Source organism: Emydura macquarii, unplaced genomic scaffold (assembly GCF_026122565.2).
Source record: "Emydura macquarii macquarii isolate MOO-44397 ecotype Brisbane River unplaced genomic scaffold, CSIRO-AGI_Emac_v2 contig_2481, whole genome shotgun sequence".
Classification (NCBI taxonomy): Eukaryota; Metazoa; Chordata; order Testudines; family Chelidae; genus Emydura; species Emydura macquarii.
Window position 1 is genome coordinate 1591164 of NW_027132618.1, and position 18618 is coordinate 1609781.

General features: G+C 41.2%; 1 protein-coding gene across 5 annotated transcripts in view; it reads left to right on the forward strand.

Annotated features, from left to right (window-relative positions):
• SRSF11 (serine and arginine rich splicing factor 11) overlaps positions 1–18618 on the forward strand; it is a 38160-nt gene that overhangs the window by 11323 nt on the left and 8219 nt on the right. The window contains exons 2-12 of one of the 5 annotated variants that reach the window (XM_067563378.1): positions 453–1304; positions 1600–1709; positions 3171–3263; positions 4828–4877; positions 6269–6396; positions 7581–7662; positions 13869–14000; positions 14662–14751; positions 16271–16366; positions 16893–17031; positions 17138–18499. In XM_067563378.1, the coding sequence (XP_067419479.1) occupies positions 4858–4877; positions 6269–6396; positions 7581–7662; positions 13869–14000; positions 14662–14751; positions 16271–16366; positions 16893–17031; positions 17138–17335 (885 nt within the window). In that variant the 5' untranslated portion in view covers positions 453–1304; positions 1600–1709; positions 3171–3263; positions 4828–4857 and the 3' untranslated portion in view covers positions 17336–18499. Of the gene's footprint in view, positions 1–3; positions 1305–1599; positions 1710–3170; positions 3264–4827; positions 4878–6268; positions 6397–7580; positions 7663–13868; positions 14001–14661; positions 14752–16270; positions 16367–16892; positions 17032–17137; positions 18500–18618 lie in introns of those variants that run through there. The other 4 variants (XM_067563377.1, XM_067563374.1, XM_067563375.1 and 1 more) reach the window with 4 other exon arrangements.

Sequence of the window (18618 nt, forward strand, 5' to 3'; positions counted from 1 at the left end):
TAAAAAAAAAAAAAATAAAAAAAAAAAAAAAGAAAGATCTGATGCATGACTTTTTTTTTTAATGGACGCAGATCTTCTATGAGGTGTCTCAAGATAAGTCAGAGAGGAGTTATATTTAGATGCCAGAAATGTATTTGCACTAATTTGAAATATGTGTAGATATAACTTATAATATCCTCTGAGACATAATTTTGCATGCAAAATTACCCCATAATCTCTATAGGTATGTTAATATATTGATGCATTACTGCCCTATACCTAAATGACCTTTTCCCCCCTGCTCCCTCCATAACTTTTGGTATCTAAATTGATGACAGCTCAATGACACAAGCAAGATAACAGTGCTGTGTATTATACATTTGTTTATATTATCGGCACTTCTCAGTATAGGTGGAAGGAACCATGACCTTTATTTAACAGTGGTTTTTCTTTTTTGTTGTTGTGTTTTACAGTTCTTTTCCCTGGTTCAGCCTGAACTATATACCAGGCCCTGCTGAAAATACCACCCAACAGTTTTCTTCTGCAGCTTATCCAGTTTCTCTTAAGTGCCCTGTACATATTGTATGTTTTATGATGAGATGCAGTTTCTCAATATGTATTACAAAAACGCTACTGGTATTTGCAAATATATAGTAAAATTGTATTATTGAACTCTCATTTTGGGGGCTTGGGCACATTAACAGATTAATCCATCTGTATAGGGCTTTTGCTGTTGGATAGAATAAAAATTATCTACCTACATATTTGTTTCATAATAGGACCCTTAATAAGATTGTTCTGTGTGCAGAATAGGCAGTAAAATCAGACACTCTTGTCTTAGCTGTCTACAAGAGTTTGGGCCAGAAGTTTTTTCTGAAATGGCAGTATGTAGCAGCATTCTTGGTACAGTAAGCATGGCACATAATGGAACATACGCATTTTAATGGACAGGTAAGGAATGTGCCACAATATACTGTATATACACGCAAAGCGTGTATTTGGAGATCTACAGAGACTTTCATATTCATTTGACGAGTCAGCAAAAGCCCTACGCTTTATTCAACAAAATATTTCCTTACCTTCTCTTAATTTTTACAAAATTTGTATGGTAGGTGTAAAAGAAATCATAGTGAACTGTACCATATTATTAACCCCTAAATCAAACTTTTTTTGTCTTGTGTATCTTGATTTTTCTGTGTGCTTTATAGTGAAGCAGCCGACACGAGTCGTTGTTCATAAAACAGCTTTTGAAAGTTGAGAGCACACCCCTGGAGAACCGACTGTGCTTGCTTACGTTTGGTTCATGACTTAAAAATCGAGTACAGGTGATGAAATCTTGGCAGTGTTAACAAAAAAGTAGTGTGTATTGTGCTATTTTTTACGCTAGAAACTTAACCATTTGTAGAGAAAAAGGAACAGTCAAATTTTCACACATTGAAGTTTCATTCTGACATAAAATTTAATGATAAATATTAATAGAAATCAAGCTTTGTATTTTAGCCAACATAAGTACTTTCAACAAACTCAGGTGGTGTATCAGGGAGACATTTTCTGGGTGTATTTGTGTGTTTTCTGACCTTGAGAGAGAATATGTTCTAATGCAAGGCTGTTTCTCTGCAGGAATTATTCCTGATGAGACTAAGGCTTTATCTCTTTTGGCACCAGCTAATGCTGTGGCAGGTCTTCTGCCTGGAGGTGGTCTCCTGCCTACTCCCAACCCACTTTCTCAGGTAAGTTTTCATTTGCTTGGAGTGAAAGAAATACTGTATATACTTTGCTAGACCTTCATATACTATATTGATGCACTTAAGCAAAAAGGCTTGGATAGCAAGAAGAGATTTGGCTGTGTATTGATCATTGTTGTGATTTGCAGTGTGGTCACTATCATGTGCCATGATGAACTGTATCATATAACAGTGGTAGGTTGTCAGTGAAGAGACTGGGTTTTCACAAACATGCTCAGAACTTCTAATTAGTGCTTCTGGTATCCTGTATAATTTCTTTAATAACTCCTAACCTTTAGGATGAGGAGTTTGGGATTGACTTGTTCAGATGAGCTTATCAGACTTCTGTTGGGGCAAGCTTGCAGTTCTATTGCTTTTTATATTAAAGCTATTAAATAACTTGGTCCAGAACTGGTTTCAAATACATTCATCTTTTGACGAGTTAGTTTCTCTTAAACTGGACTGTGTACATTCCCAAAAATGTGTATATTGTACACAGACCCTTAACTTTAATTGTGCCAATCAGAAATGTGCTTTACTTAGAATGTATTTAATAGATGTTCTTGTTTGATTATGTAGGCTTCCTCAGAAACTGTAGTGGTTGGTGTAAGTTTCAAAAGCATCTAGCGGAGTTAGGTGCCCATCTTCCATTGACTTTCAGTGGGAGGGTGTGTTTCAGAATTCCATTATTGTGTTCATAGAATCGGTTTAAGTATCCTTGTGTGCCTTTAAAGAGGGAGGGAGGTAGGTACATCTGATACTGATCAGATCTGTGTGTGTTTCTGTGTGTATTCCGTCATAATTGTTCAGTGAGAAAAATGGGGGAAGGGGTATATTAAAACTGCCTTTTACTTTGGTTAGCACTGCACAACCACCACAACTAAAATAGTGAGATGGATTTTGTTCCTCCCTTTGCAGCATCTGCAGTTGTTGACTAAATTCTAATGACTTCCATCTGATCAATCAGTTTTCACAGGTACTTCTGAAGGTATAATGTCACCTTCAGAACTTTTTCTTAAACATGATGAATAGGATGGAAAGAATCCTAGTAGTTTGCAGTGCTAGCCGTTAAAATTGCCTTTTTAATAGTAATCAAAGCACACTTGCTGTAGAAATTGAGGCAGTAAACATAATACCATACAATGCCATGTTTTTAGTTGCTTTTTGGAGAAGAATGTCATTTTAAGTTGTTTGAATATAATGGGAAAGTCTTTTTGTCCCCCCTGCCCCAAAGGTAGCTGGAGGGAAAAAAATTTCCCCCTGGAATTCCTGTAGTATAATCTTCCTACATGCTTCAGTTTGCAAATACAGAAGTAAGAGAGACAAAGTGCTCATACTGGCATTTCTGCTGAAGGGTTTATTAATGTACAAGATGGCTTGGTTGGGTTTAAATTAGGAAGTGACGTGGTAGTATTAAAGGAATTGTACTGTGCTAATGCCTGTCTTTTAATTATCTGTGTGTTATAGATTGGTGCCGTTCCTTTAGCTGCTTTGGGAGCTCCTGCTCTTGATCCTGCCCTAGCTGCTCTTGGGCTTCCTGGAGCAAACTTAAACTCTCAGGTATATAATTGCCTTTTTTTTATCATCTTTGATAAACTTTTAGACTATGATCAGTAGATTGTGGTCCACCAGTATATTAATTCACCGATTGAAGGCCCAGGACTTGCTATATTTATTCTTGGACTAGGGCTACAAAAATACAGCTATACCAGCGGACCAGCAGTGGGCATAGTTTTAAGGTCCAATAATTTGTGGAAATTAATCCTGTCTTTCATATGATACAATGGGCCTAGTAGGTAGATAGTAGACCTTAAAAATCCTTTTATAATCTTGTCTTTTCTAATTTAATCCTGACACTTGAGATAATGTATACTAAAGAATTAGTCTCTCAAACCCAATGGTTGATTCCATCTGAAGACTTAGAACACAAGCATTCAAGTAGTGTAGGGCATACCTACAACTCTACAAGATTTTGAGATATCAGATGTTAAAATATGTTGAAAATGTAGTTTGAAAAAAAAAATTGAGTTGGTAGACCTGTTCAAACATGTTCAGAACTAAACATCTCAGGCAAAGATTCAAAACAGTTTTGTAAATCCATAGACTTAGAAATCATCTCTCCATCTTAATTTTTTTATGATGCACTGTAGGGTTTCTCAGACACTATTGTTATAAATTCGAGAGAAACAGAGTTAGAAGTATTATTGAATTAGTACAGGAACACTTAAGTAACAGGCATAATGCAGACTCCACATTTCTTGGCCATTATATCAAGTGTCCTTTTAATACAGCATAAGAAACAGACCATGTGGACAAACTTTACTTATGAGTTGGCTATGCACTTTGTCTTATGCTAAAATAAGCAATTTAAACAGTATAACTGCACACTGGAAAAATTACCAATTTAAGTATCTGTCCTTTCTGACTGCTTAGCAGGTTGATTACAATACAAGTCGGATAGTTCTGCAAGTGGCCACCTTCTAAAGAGTGAGTTATTATGGAGGATATTTGCTGGTTGTTAATACACCATTTGTGCTATCAAGTGATAATAGATAGCAAGTGGCCTTATGTACAGGTTTAACTGTAGTAACTTCTAGATATTATTATAAGTAAGAGCAGAAAAGTCGCAATTTATGGATGGGTACAGAAAATGTATAGAAAAGACACTTCGATAGTGCTCCTGCTTGGAGGATTGTGAGCATTGTATTGCAAACGTAAAAACAGGCACTCTGAATGCACAGGCAGGTGAGCCCTCTGCCAAGACAATTAGAAGATAAATTGTAAACACCACAAACAGTCAAAAAAGAAAATGCCTTGAACCTTCCATGGGAAGATGCTACTGAATGGCATATATTAAAGGAAAGCGTTTAAAGTCACACATCCTTGACTGAGAAACAGCTAACCTTCTGTGATGGACCAGTCAACAAGATTTTACAAAAACAAGTATTTGAAAACAATGTGGGCACTTTGGCTGATTAACCCTTTAGGATTTCTCAACTCTAAGCACTTTGTGCTCTTGTTTTTAGCTATGTTCTATGTGCATTCAAGCATGGTGCTTTAGCCTATTAATGTGTTAAAGCAAACTTCATGCTTTTTCAACATGTTTTAAAATGTCTTTTCACAGTCTCTTGCGGCAGATCAGCTACTAAAGCTTATGAGCACAGTGGATCCAAAGTAAGTGCAATTAACAGGTTTCAGTACTTACAAAGGTTTATATTGGAGTGCACTTAATCTTGAGGGAAATGTCATGTGTCATTCTATAGTGATCCATTTCCCAAACCTGGCCAAATAAATACTAGAGGAAACTGGCTTCCTGTGGAGGCCACCTTTGCTTGGAGGGCTAGTTCACCCTAGAACTTAAGCATCAAAGAAGGTGTTTCTTCTAATTTGGTGGAGAGAGGAATTCAGCTTTTCATTACTTCATGCCCTATGTGTAAAGAATTTGTGGTGCAGTCACTTTGATTCTTTTAAACCGTTAGCTACAAACAAGTCTGTTAAAGTACACTTTGCACTGAAATTAGTTGACTTCTTAAAAACAAGAAGTTAAAACTTAATCCTGCATTCTAGAGGTTATCAGTTTGAATTAGTTTACTTTTTTCTCTGAGTTATCCTTTCAGCTGATCAGAATCAAAACTGCTGCCTTTTCAAAAATATTTGAAAAGTAACATTGGAAACAGGTATCTTCAGGATGATAAATGGACCTGTGACAGGATCCTCTTGCTCCTGCCTCTGCTCCGGTCCACAAACTGGTCAGAGACCCTTGTACTGGTCAAACACCTTGTGTAGTTTGGGGTCCTCCCACCTTCATACTATATATAGCTCTGCTCCAACATTCCTAGGGAGCATCCAGCTCCTATAACAAGCAAGAAAGAGCAGTCTCTTTCCTCCCCTGTTGCCTGCTTTCCCCACCTTTCTATTTCCTTCCTATGACTATTTGTAGCCTCTGCCTAATGCTTAATTAGCCTTCCAGTTCTGCTCCATCCACAAATTAGTCACAGCTTTGTTTAACCAGCTACATTCTGCATTGTTTGATTGGAGCTGCCATGACCAAAGTGCCAGCTCAGCTGTTCTTGCGTAGCACTCTGTCACAGGACCCCTTACTATTTGAGGGCTGAATAATGGCACACTACCTTGGCATAAGAGAATAAGAAGTTGTAAGTGTGTCCTTTGTGTTGGTACCCTGTATCACTGTTCCAGCACATAGCTGCTTTGTGGAGCCTGCTACATGGGATGTCCATGCATCCTCTCTTTCTCCCCTGCCCACCCCTGTGAGTGGGGCGAGGGGGATGGGGCTTGAGCAATGTAGTTGCATCAATATACATTGTTTCAGGTAATAGAGCCAGTACATGTTGTTCTGTCCCCAAGCAGTGGTGAGACCAAGAGGGAGATTGACTCAGAGCTGCAATCTCCTTTGTGGGCTATTCCAAGAGCAGCTCACCAATGCTCCCCCTTACTCAGAGCAAGTTGCAGTCTGCCCAGTTGAGGCCAGGATTGTTATTTAAAAAACAAAAACAGTCAATATTGTTGGATCTGAAATTTCATTTTCACTTAATGGCTTGTTCTAGGTTGAACCATGTAGCTGCAGGTCTTGTCTCACCAAGTCTGAAATCGGATACCTCCAGTAAAGAAATAGAGGAAGCTATGAAAAGAGTACGAGAAGCACAATCACTGATTTCTGCTGCCATAGAGCCAGGTAATTAAACTGCTTTTAAATGAGAAGGTATATCCCATTTGGTTAAACACAAATTTTTGCAGTAAAGCAGATAAAAAGGACTTAGACACGCAAACCATAGTTTTCCTTATTCCATTAATGAGTTACCTTTTAATTGCAAAGTGTCTTATTCACTGCAGAAGATCCTGCAAAAGTAGCTGAATGATTCACCCGGAACTCAATTAGACCACACAGTTGTTGTTCTAGGTTATGTAAATGCTGGAAGAGTGCTCTGGAGAATAAATTAATGAATAAGATATATCATTTTATCAAATTGCATTTGATTGAAGATGATGAAGTACCTAAATCACCCTCAGAATGAATTCTACAGCATCTCTGCTTCAAGTTTTTATTGAAAATATCAGGTGGTCTGATGGTTGTCAGCAAAGTATGCTATTCTCAGTGATTGTTAGTGTTCATGAGACTAGATTAGAAGTAGAAAGAAGGCGAGGATGCCACTTCAGTCATAATTTGGGATAAAATTTCTCTTTTGGAGAGTACTGTGCCAATTCATTTTCAAATGCTAAATTGACACACAATAAACCTGAAAGGTGACCTGCAAAGATGAAAAAATGTGATTGTGCCCTTTTTTCTTTTGTTGCTTTATGATGAGTTAAAAATGTCAATGCTTCAAATAGCTTGAGAGAAGCTCCATTGATTGTTCAGAAATATTAACTCTAGTCTTTTTGATTTTTGCTTTAGAACTCTCTCTCAAAGGATTCAAAGCAATGAGTTGGGAGGTTTCTTAGCCCTTAAATGAAGGGGTAGGAATGCTGAAACTTTAACATAACAATTTTTTCTTTCTACAGCTAACTGCTTGAGTTGAGCAGGTGTTAACAAAAGTTTTCATTAGTATGAATAAAAATCACTTACCCTCTAAATCAGGTTTCATGTCATTGCTACATGTTGTGTTATAATCTACTAGTTCTCCATAGCATCTTCCAAGGACAGGATAGACCAGACTTGAATTTCTGATGTTTTAAAAAAAAAAAAAAAAAAAAAGAAAGAAAAATCCCAAAAACAAAAACAAAACTTTTTCTTCAGGCTTTTTCTTCTTTATGATGCCTGAAGAGGGTGCAAACCCACACTTATTTCCTTTTGTGGGTCTCTTTGAAGATAGATACCACTTGTGTCTTTGTACTAATGTTTCCTCTTCTTAATTCCAGATAAAAAAGATGAAAAACGAAGGCATTCAAGATCACGATCACGATCAAGGAGGAGGAGAACTCCTTCTACTTCAAGGCACAGGTTAGATTTATCACTCCAGAAACATTAATAGGCATAAGTGCCTTACTCATTCCTTCAAAATTACTTTAAGCTTGGCTAATGCTGGCTGTTGCATATAAGTGGGGGTGGGGGGAATTCTTAGTGGAATTGAGGTTTACCCATTGTCATACTCTGCATTGATGTTGGTGGTCAAGCCCTGTTCTTGTAGGGAGCTTGAGAACATGGATTGGAAAGTGATTTTTTAGCACAGACAATATTATACTTTATAGCACCAAAAGCTGTGCTGGCAACTTGCTTTGAGCCTTAGGAGTGTCTACTGAAAAATGTTTGTTTCTCACCCAGTCTGATGGAGCAGAAAAGCACCACACCAGCAGAGAAAGCATTAAGGGGAGCCTATGGGCCCAGCTAGCCCCGCCCTGCTATACCTGTAGCCAATGCCAAGCCTGGAGAGGGAATAAAAGGAGAGAGCCTGGGTCAGTTGGGGGCTGGTTGGTCAGGAAGGAAGGACTTTGTCTGCAGAGCTGTGGCAGGACAGACCTGCTAGCCGGAGCAGTCAAACCCCAGGAGCGCATAAGTAAGAGATTGTGTGGGAGATAAGCCAGTGGCACCCCATCTTTCTCTTCAGGAAGTCTGGGGGATAGCCCAATATTAAGTTGGGTTTGCTTTTTGTTTTTGGCACTTTTGGAGTCTGAGCCCCCACTTCTGCACTTCCCCTCCCACCCTGAAGAGTATAAGACAAAAAGGATAATTAGCTAGTGGGCTGGAATCCTGCTACAGTAACCACTGGAAGTGGAGGCTTCCCCCCTGAGACCAGAAGCCATGTTATGGTACCTAGAAGGTCCCCAAGGAGGCACTGCCTCACCATGCTAGTACAGGTTGGAGAATGCAGGCAACAGTTTAGTTCCTGTGGAAGGGAGCTAGTCAAACTTTAAAGGAGGGACCCCAAACAAATGCCGCCCATTCCCATAGCTGGATGGATACGGATCAGCTGCTGAAGTGAATGGCTGCGCAGGGGTTGCTCAACAACAACAGTTATTCTAAAAAATGGCCAACCAGCAGGAGCAGTTAATCTGCGATCTAACAGCCCAGTAGCAGCAGCTGGTACAACAGTTGGTCACCATAATACAGCCACCCACTACAGTGGTATCAGCAGGTCTAGAGCTAGCGGCAGCCTCCGTTCCTCACAGGCTTACAAAGTTAGGGCCTAATAGTTACCCCAAGGCTTTCCTCTAAACCTTTGAACAGGTAGTCACAGCAGCTCGATCACCCCTTGAACAGCAGGCAGATTTGCTTATTCTGTGCTTAACTGGGAGAATGCAAATGGCTTATGTGCTTTAGATTCTGTTATGGCTCGAGGTTATGCACAGGTCAAAGTGGCCATCCATGATGCTCTCTGGATGTCTCGTAAGAGATGTTCTGACATTTCCAGAGGAGCGATATTCTCCGGGAGCATGGTTCCCTTGGTCACCCAAAAGCTATGAAATTTATGTTGGAGATGGCTCAGACCCACCTATTTCACCTTGAGAGAGACTACCCCAGACAAAGGAAATAAAAAAACAGCTTCTGCGGTAGCCCAGATCCTACCAGAGGGTGGTTGTGTGGGTCGTCCATACCATATCTTTCATGGAGTCCCTTGGGAGGGAGGAAACATTGGCTCAAATTCTAGCCCATTTCTTTTCACCTGGAGCATATGTGGATGTCCCCAACTTTTGTGCTGCGTGCCCAAAATGCCAGCTCACAGCACCCTGGAGAGTAGTTCCCTTGCTGCTTGTGAGCATAGCTTTGAATGTATTAGAATGGACATAGCCTGCAGCACACTTTGAGGGGGCCAATTATCAGCACATTCTGGTGCTTGTGTGCTGTACCACCTGGTATCCTGAAGCCATACTTGTGTGCTCCAGGAATGCCGAAGTGGTCGCTTCTGAACTTTTGAAGATCTTTGCATAGGTTTGGGTTCAAAACTTCATGTCCCAGACAATGAAGCAAGTATCTCGGTTGTGAAAATGAAGACCTTCTGAACCATCTGTCCGCCATCCACACAGAGATGGGCTAGTGAAACCCTTTAACAAGGCGCTAAAGAATATGCTGAGAAGGTTTGTTACTATGGATATCTGCCACTGGGGCCAATTATTCCCTCCTCTCCTGTTTGCTATATGTGAGGTGCCACAGTCCTCCACCAGCTTCTTGCCATTTGAACTATCGTGGGAAACAACCATGAGGGATTTGGTATCTAATTTGGAAGATGTGGGAAGAACGGTCACCTCGGGCTGACATGGTACAAAATATCCTTAGCCTTCAGGAGAAGCTTGACATTTTAGGCTCCTTTTGTCTGAAAACCTCCTACATACCCAGAAAGGGGCCTTCCTCCAGATATTTCAGCCTGAGGATCAGGTTCTCATATTATTTCCAGTGTGGAATCAAACTGCTGTCTTATGAGGAGTATAAAGCCTGTGAATTATGAGATCCGGCAACTGGGAAGACAATTTCCAAGTTAACCCTGTGAATCTTTTAAAGCTACAGAAAGCCCAAGAGAGCTTGTTCACAGCCCTCTACCCTCTGGAGACCAACTTAGCCCTACAGGCTGCTACAGTCTTGAGGGCTGGGATGATCAAAATTGGGAGCAATGTTACTCCAGAACAGAGGGTTCAGGCCCACCAGTCGATCACCGCCTTCTGCACTGTGTTTTCAATGCAGCCCAGATGAACTCATCTGATCACCCATCACATCCAGACTGAATCTGAACACGGAGTCCAAGAAAATCTATAACTCCTTCCCCTGAGGATGAGAGAAGGTGACTGAAGCACTTGCTTCACAGTGCTAGTACTGAGAGTAATTGTCAACACTGTATCGGAAGTTGATGCCTCTACCCTATGCCACGTATTGACTAATTCTTGTTTGGCTACCTTCCCTCATGCCTGAGAGCTGGGGAAAAAAACACCTTTGCTACCACTTTTGGCCTTTTTCAATTCTAGATTTGCTGTTTGGATTCTATGGCTCCCCCAGCCATGTTCTGAAGGGTAATGGACTAGCTCCTTCAGCCCCATAACATGCTGCTGTATAACTGAACAACATTGTAATCTGTAGTTGGACTTGTGAAGACCATCTGAAACTTGTAACTGCTATGCGCCTGTCCTTTAATGTGGCTGGCCTGACTGCAAAGCCCATTAAATGCCATCTGACAAAAATAAGATGGCCTGGGGAAGAGCAAGGTGCTGCAACCCTTGTGGATAAGGTCCAGGCCTTACAGATGTGCCCCTTACCAACCTCAAAGAAACAGGTACACTGCTTCCTAAGACTGGCATGATACTACCAACGGTTTATTCTTGGCTTTTTTGGCCATTGCAGCCTCCCTTACAGACCTCATTAAAACAAATAGCCCAAAGAAAATCTAGTGGACTAACACTTTTGTGAGAAGGCCTTCCAAACCCATATGACTCACCTCTTCTGAGAACCTGTCTTGTAGGGCTTCAACTTCACCAGGAAATTCCCACCTCTGATGTGGGTCTAGGGACTGTCTTATCCTAGTTGGCGGAAGGTGAAGAACATCCCATCCTCTACCTTCGTCGGAAATTATTCCCAAGAGAGAAGGTCTATAATCTGTTCTATAATCAAGGACGAGGCATTGGTGGTGAAGTGTATCATGGATTTACTCCTCTATCTTCTTGGCAATAATTTTACTTTAGTTAGCAACCAAGCCCTACTACATTGGTTCCATGCCATGAAAGATACCAAGCCCCAAATTATCAGATGGTACCTATTTCTGAAGCCTTTCTCCATCCACAGCACAGGGCCAAAAGAGCCCACCCAAATTCTGATTGTTTTTCTTGAGAGAGGGGAGAGCTGGTGGGGGAGGGAGGTACCCAAAATGGGATCAGTATGTGTGAGGAGTGACGGGGGAAAGGAGGTCCCACACCAGCAGAGGAAGGGTTAAGGAGAGCTTATGAGCCTTGCTAGCTCTTGTCTGTGCTATATCTGCACCCAGTGCCAAGCCTGGAGGAGGAATAAAAGGAGAGAACCTGCCTTTGAAGGGCTGGCTGGTCAGCAAGAAGGATGGAGCTCTGCCTCTCTGCCTGCAGAGCTATGGAAGGATGAGTCTCCTAGTTGGAGCAGCCCCTGGGGAGGAGCATATAACTCCATGGAAGGATGAGTCTCTTAGTTGGAGCAGCCTCTGGAGAGGATTATTTAGCCTCAGGAGCAGGCAATGCATGAGTAAGAGACTGTTTGGGAGACAAGCCTGAAGGGAAGGTGCCCCACTGGAAAACTGGGGGATGGCCCAGTATTGAGTTGGGTTTGCTTTTTGTTTTGGAACTGTTTTTGGCCTCAGCGCTGCCCCACCCTCTGAGGGGGATAAGACTGAAGGGACAGCTAATTGGTGGGCCAGAGCCCTGCTATAGCAGGCACCAAAAGGGGAGACTCGTTTCCCTCCCAGGGAGCTCCAAGTTAGGGTGCTTGGAAGGTCCTCATGGGGGTGCTGCTCCTGCCAGGCTATCTGATGATTTTTAGAATCTGTTGTTTTACCTCCCTCCTATCATTGTAACTTAAAAACTGAATGCATTATTCTTCCACAATCCCAAGCCTTTCCCTCATCATCACTGTCAACAAATAACCTATTTTATTGCTTGGCTAATCTTGATGTTTTTACTCGTCCTACTGCTGCATCCTCCATATTGCAAAGTAATGTCCATTTGTACTTCTTTAAATCTGTCCTTTCATCCTTATTTCTATAATCCGTGCTCTGGTAATCACCTGTCTAGATTTCTGCAGCCTTCTCTTTAAAGTGACCATGTTTTCAAAATAAAACTGGAAAACTTTTTTGTTGCAACATATATGTGAGTGAATATTTCATAACCCAAATATAAGTTTTTATGTGCTCGTGCCACTACTTCTAGCTTCTGATTCAACAATGATGCGCACATATTTCAAAATGGAGAATTTTTTCAGTAACATTCACTTTAAAAAAAAAAAAATATCCACACTCATTTGAATTCTGTCTTCACTCCAAAATCACTGTTTCTCACATTGCATGCATATTCCACTGGGCTGTTTGCTTCTGGTAAACACAGCATAGTCTACTCCAGAGGCACTTCAGTTTTTTTAAATTTTTTGACTGATTAAATGTAAAACCTGGCTATTTTAGGGGTCCCAGTGCAAGATCTTGGCACTTTATCTTTGGCCTCTCAGTTCTTATCTTGTGCCTCAATAGTCTGTTCTCAGTTAGGTCATGCTAATTATGTGCCTTCTGTCTTCATACTGCTCCAGTGGGTCCCCTAAACTTTCTGCATCAAGTTTCAGCTTGTTCCCACCTTCAGCTCTGCAGTGTTCCACTGCTGCTTGCATCTCTGATCTGCCTGCCAATATTCTTTACCCAACTACTTTTTCCTCTGGCTCTCATCTCCATGTCTCTTATTTCGCTCCTATAGCTGATCAATATGTGGCATGCATTTACTTTCTTCATTTCAAATAATTCTTCCAAAACTTCCTTGCCACCCTATAAGTTTTCTGCCACCATAAGAGTTGGTCACTCACAAATTGAAGTAGATAATGCTGCACAGCTGATTGAGATTTCCATCACTCATTCATCACCTGTACTTTGTGGCAACTGCTTTTCTGTTATGGCCTCTCTTGGCATGACCTTCTGTCAGGGCTTGACAAATCCTGGGTGCCAGGTCGCCATGTTGCCTAGCAATTTAATTCTGGCACCTAGTATTTTTCCAGGGGGAGCGGCTGCCACGCTCCAGCCAGGGTGCCACTGCGCCCATGTGGCAGGGCCGGGAGGGGGGAACACTGTGGCTGCTGCGCTCCAGCCAGGGTGCCCCGCTGCTGGGTCCATGTTGTGGGAGAGCGCCAGGAGGGGAGAGCAGCTGCTGCGCTCCAGCCAGGGCACCCCACTGCTGGGCCCATGTTGTGGGGGGGGGCGGGGGAAAGGGGCAGGGTTGGAAGGGGAGAGCAGCTGCTGCACTCCGGCCAGAGTGCCGCTGGCCCACGTTGTGGGAGGGGGTGGGAATGCTGTGGCTGCCATGCTCTGACCAGGGTGCCCCGCTGCTGGGCCCACGTTATCTGGCTCCTTAATTTTTGGGCTGGCTCCTACCTCCAAACAAATGTGTTGAGCCCTGCCTTATGTGGTCTATCTTCTGTATATTTTAATGTTTGTGCTGACAGCATTTAACTAATAGTCTGGTATGTCTAGGTCAAATATATTTTTGTAATCATGTGGTATTGTTTGATAGACGGTCAAGAAGCAGATCAAGGAGGAGGTCACATTCAAAGTCAAGAAGCAGGCGGCGATCTAAAAGTCCGAGGAGGAGGAGATCTCATTCCAGAGAGAGAGGCAGAAGGTCTAGGAGCACATCCAAAACCAAGTAATTCCCTCTTGCAACTTCTAAACTTTGCTAGAAACCCAGTTGTTAGTTCTGAAATATATGTAATGTAACTTCTATTAAAGAAAATAACCAGGTCATCAAATACGGCCAAGTAGCTGATATTACTGTGCCACAAATCAGAGATCTTAACTGTGATTGGCACTGAAGTGCAGCACTGACAAGGTTTAAACAACTAGTATTTTTGTATAATTTTAACTTTGCGTCTTTGGGGAAGTAACTTTATAAGAGTAGGTTTACATGTTCCACTGTGATGCTCAAAATTAAGACATCTCTAAATCTATATTTAGGCATTTAAATAAATGTAGCCTCTTTTCATAGATGCCGAACACATGCAGCTCCTGATAGTTGCAATGGGAGCTGCTGCTGATCATTACATTTAAAAATCAGTTGTAACTTTTAGCATCTAAGCTTGGTAAGTTATTGGATATCTCAGGAAGTGTTGAAATAGCTGTTCTGCTGTTTCAGTAACTGTCCCTCTCTCTCACTAATGAGATTCACAGTGGAGACAGATAATCAATTTGTGCTATAAAATGTCAGAAAGTTGATGATCTGGTATTATTACTTATCCTTGTGACATGGAAATATTTGTCTCTAAAATTGAGTGATTTTTTAATATGTTCCATTTCATTGCCTTTTAAAGGGATAAAAAGAAGGAAGAGAAAGAAAAGAAACGTTCTAAAACTCCACCAAAAAGCTACAGCACAACCAGACGATCTAGAAGCACAAGCAGGTACTAGAACTTTGGTCACTTTCTTAGTCTGTGTTTAGGGTAGGATATAGTAGTATTGGAGTAAATGAGTTTCTAACCTAATTTGTCACATCATTGTGACAATGATCTTCTTTCACCTCTGAAGAAATCAGTTATGATATTCTCTGGAGTGTTGCTGTAGGTTATGAATTAGCACTTCAGCTAGTGTTACAGAGACTTGCAGAAGCTGTGTTTCAACTAGACCACCTCAACCCATTTAACAAAGTACCTGTAGCTTCCACTTCAAGGAAAGTGAAACAGAGACTCAGTTTTATCTAGAGCATTTAAATCTGTGCAAAGTCTTATTGATCTAGGCAAATACCTCTTGGTTTTTTTTAGTATAAGTCTCATACATAAGAAAAAATACCAACCTTAAATTAACACACTAAAACCCTGAGAAAGTGCTGCTGGACCCTTGAAAAGGTCTCAACTCAGAGATTAGTGTTTACTGTGACAGCTTGAAAACTACAGGAACATACCTGTGCTTATTTTGTCTGCATATAAAAGAAATAACAGGAGAAAATGTACTTTCAAATAAAGCACTTCTTAAATTAATGTGTGAGAGAGAGAGTGTTGTCTGTGGACTTATAAAGGGGGGAATGAAGTGCCTCACAAGTTTAAGTGCCAAGAAGATATTAATTGGTCTCCGAAAATAAATTCTTGCTCTTTAAAATGGATGCTCTTTCTAAAACAATACCAGTTTCCTGTTGAGCTACACACACTGCATGATAGCTGAAAATCAAGCTGTTTTGTCTGATACCCCATTAGTGTCTGTAATAGGAACTTAGATGGCAGTATATTTCACAACAGTGGAGGTAGAATAGAGGACCGCTTGCGCTGTTTATCAACAGCTGCATTGGTTTTGCATCCACAAATGGTAAACGTGTCATTCTGGTAAAACAAGCAGCAGTGTCTCTGAGGAGCAGTGGTTCCCAATCTGGTCTGCAGGGGCTTTCAAAGTGGCCTGCCACTCCTCTCCCACTGGCAGAGCATGTTTCCGCGGGGCTAAAAGACCCGTGCAGGCTCCTTGCTGCAGCCAAGGGGACGGGAGATCAGCGCTCCCCTCCCCCTGGCTGTAGCAGGGAGCAGGGCAAAGTGCTCCGCCTGGGTCCCTAGGCACTGGTGTCCCTGCTGGAGCCAGAGGCAGGGGAGCACTGATCTCCTGCCCCCCTGGCTACAGAAGAAAGCCACTGCCCCACAGGATGCTTGCGATTTCCCTGTTGCAGTCAGGGGGACAGGAGATCAGTGAGGAGGGAAGCAGCCTCCTCGACTCCTGTCTGGCTGCAGTGGGGGGAGGGCTGCTGGAGGAGACTGGTGGCTCTTCAGGGTTGTAACAATATCTGTGGCCCTCGAGCCAAAAAGGTTGGGAACCACTGCTGTAGAGTAATGCTCCTTTAGAGTATAGTTATGTGCCTGCACAAACATTTTTTAAGTTAATATAAACTTAAATACTTCTAACTTTGAGATGGTTTTTGGACTGTTTTACCTTTAATGCCTACAGAGAACGACGGCGCAGAAGAAGCAGAAGTGGAACACGGTCACCTAAAAAGCCCAGGTCCCCTAAAAGAAAACTGTCTCGGTCCCCATCTCCGAGAAGGTCAGTGTGCTAGCAGGCCTCTGAGTTCAATTGCTCTGTAGCTTTTCTTTCCAAAGAGGTATCTGGAAAAGGAGCTGTTCTGGTGCCTGGAATGCTTGAGGTATAGTGGAGGATATAGTTTTATCCTTTTCAACCAAGGAATTCCTTGAACGCTACTGTAAATTCTCAACGAGATGAAAGTCCTGTTTTTTATGACTGATGTTCTGGAGCTAATAAATATGATGTGGGGGTGTGTGGCATTCTGAAAATAAATTTCGTCTTGCCCTGTTTAGAAAATTCCCCACACAGTCTTTTAACCTCTTGCTTTCTTTGAGCTGCAATTCGTAGTTGGCTGGATGTGATTGTATTCTAGAGGAATAATTAATGTTGGCTGAACTGATGTTTTTGTGAGTTTGGTGGTGGCTTCTGATTTAAGCTAGGATTTTAGCATGAGGAGCTAGTTCTGTGAGAGACTATTACAATAAAGTCTTAACCTTAGTTTTTACAATGTGCAAAGATTGAGCACCATACTTCACTGTCATCCTAGACATAAAAAGGAAAAGAAGAAGGATAAAGACAAAGAGAGAAGTAGAGATGAGAGAGAGCGGTCAACGAGCAAGAAGAAAAAAAGCAAAGACAAAGAGAAGGATCGGGAAAGAAAATCTGAGAGTGACAAAGACGTAAAAGTATGTTTAAAAACTTGTTTAGTTTCACTGCCTTTGGTGTAGTATTAACCTTAAACCCATAAGAACCTTGAAGCAAGTTTTACTTTCCTTTTTCATCTCGGCAAAGCAGGTCACAAGGGATTATGATGAAGAAGAACAAGGATATGACAGCGAGAAAGAGAAAAAGGAAGAAAAGAAAGTATCAGATTCTGCTTCCCCCAAAATAAAGGAATCACCAGTGGATAAGGGAAGTGGAGATTCAGCAAGAGAATCCAAAGTAAATGGGGATGATCATCATGAAGAAGACATGGATATGAGTGACTGAATATTGCCTTTGCAGTGAATGCAACTGCAGACATGCATCAGTGTCATTCCTGTGTGATTCTTTTATGCCGTACTTGTTAATCCTAAATCTAGATGTATACAGCTCTAAGCTATAAATGGTTGTAAAGCTCCTGATATTAATTTACATCAAAAGCTTTATAGTAAGAGGTACTTTGGTTGCCATTCTTGCTATGGCCAAATTGGTTTGAGTAGCCAAGTAGGTCTTACTAACTTGGTTATGCTTCAAGCAAAAGTGAAAAGCTGCATGCATCTACAGCAGGCATGGATTGTTTATGTTGTATGATCTCCTTTAGTAAATTGGCTCACTTATGATAGTGTTTCTAGAGTTTGATTCATTGCAGTAATAGAGCAGTATAGGGAATGCACTGATTGCATGTTAATTGTGGCAGAAACATCCTAAATGTTCTAAGAAAATTCTACAACGTGATGGATCTTGTTAAGGGTCTTACGTGTGGCTACACAAAACTAACATTCATAGTTACATCTGGAAATAAGCATTCTGATATAAGTAGATAATCTTTTAAGCCATGTGGCTATTTTTTGGGGCAGGGAGTGGGGGGAGGTTTTCATTTCAACAAGGTTAAAATGCACTAACCTTTCTTGATGGTTTTTTACTCAGTCAATTTAAATGCATCTCAGGCAGTGAAAAGTGGCATAGTTTGATTCCTAACTTCTCTTGGGTCTGGGGAGGTCAAATTTTCTGATATAATAATGCAAGGTCTCCTCACTTGCCCGGTGCCCAGCAATTAGAGGTTGTTTTGTGCAGTTTTCATCACCCAGTTTTTTATTTTGATTTTATATTTGTTCATGAGCTAAACGTTACAAAAAGAGGTAGTGCATTTTAAAATTGACACCTTTGTATGCTTTTAAAAGCAAGTCTACTTGATAATGTACTTTTTACTTGATCTCAAGTTGTATAAACTAATAAATTTGTGTTTACTGTCACTGCAATAGTAATCTTATGCACACAGTGATTCCATATTATATGCAAAGTAGTTAGACAAGCTGTTTTCTTAGTTACAGAAGTTTCAGAGCTTTTACTTTTGTGCAGGTAAAAACAAAAGTGGGCTACAGTCTGTGCCATGTTGATGTACAGTTTCTGAAATTGTTTTACAAGACTTTGATAATAAAACCCTTAAACTTATGCTCATGTTCCTGTAAAACTGTACTTGTATTTATTTACACTATTGAATGTATGAAATTACCTCATTCATTTCGAGTTGACTTTTTTCCCTCATTCACCTCCTTTAACAGGATCAGAGT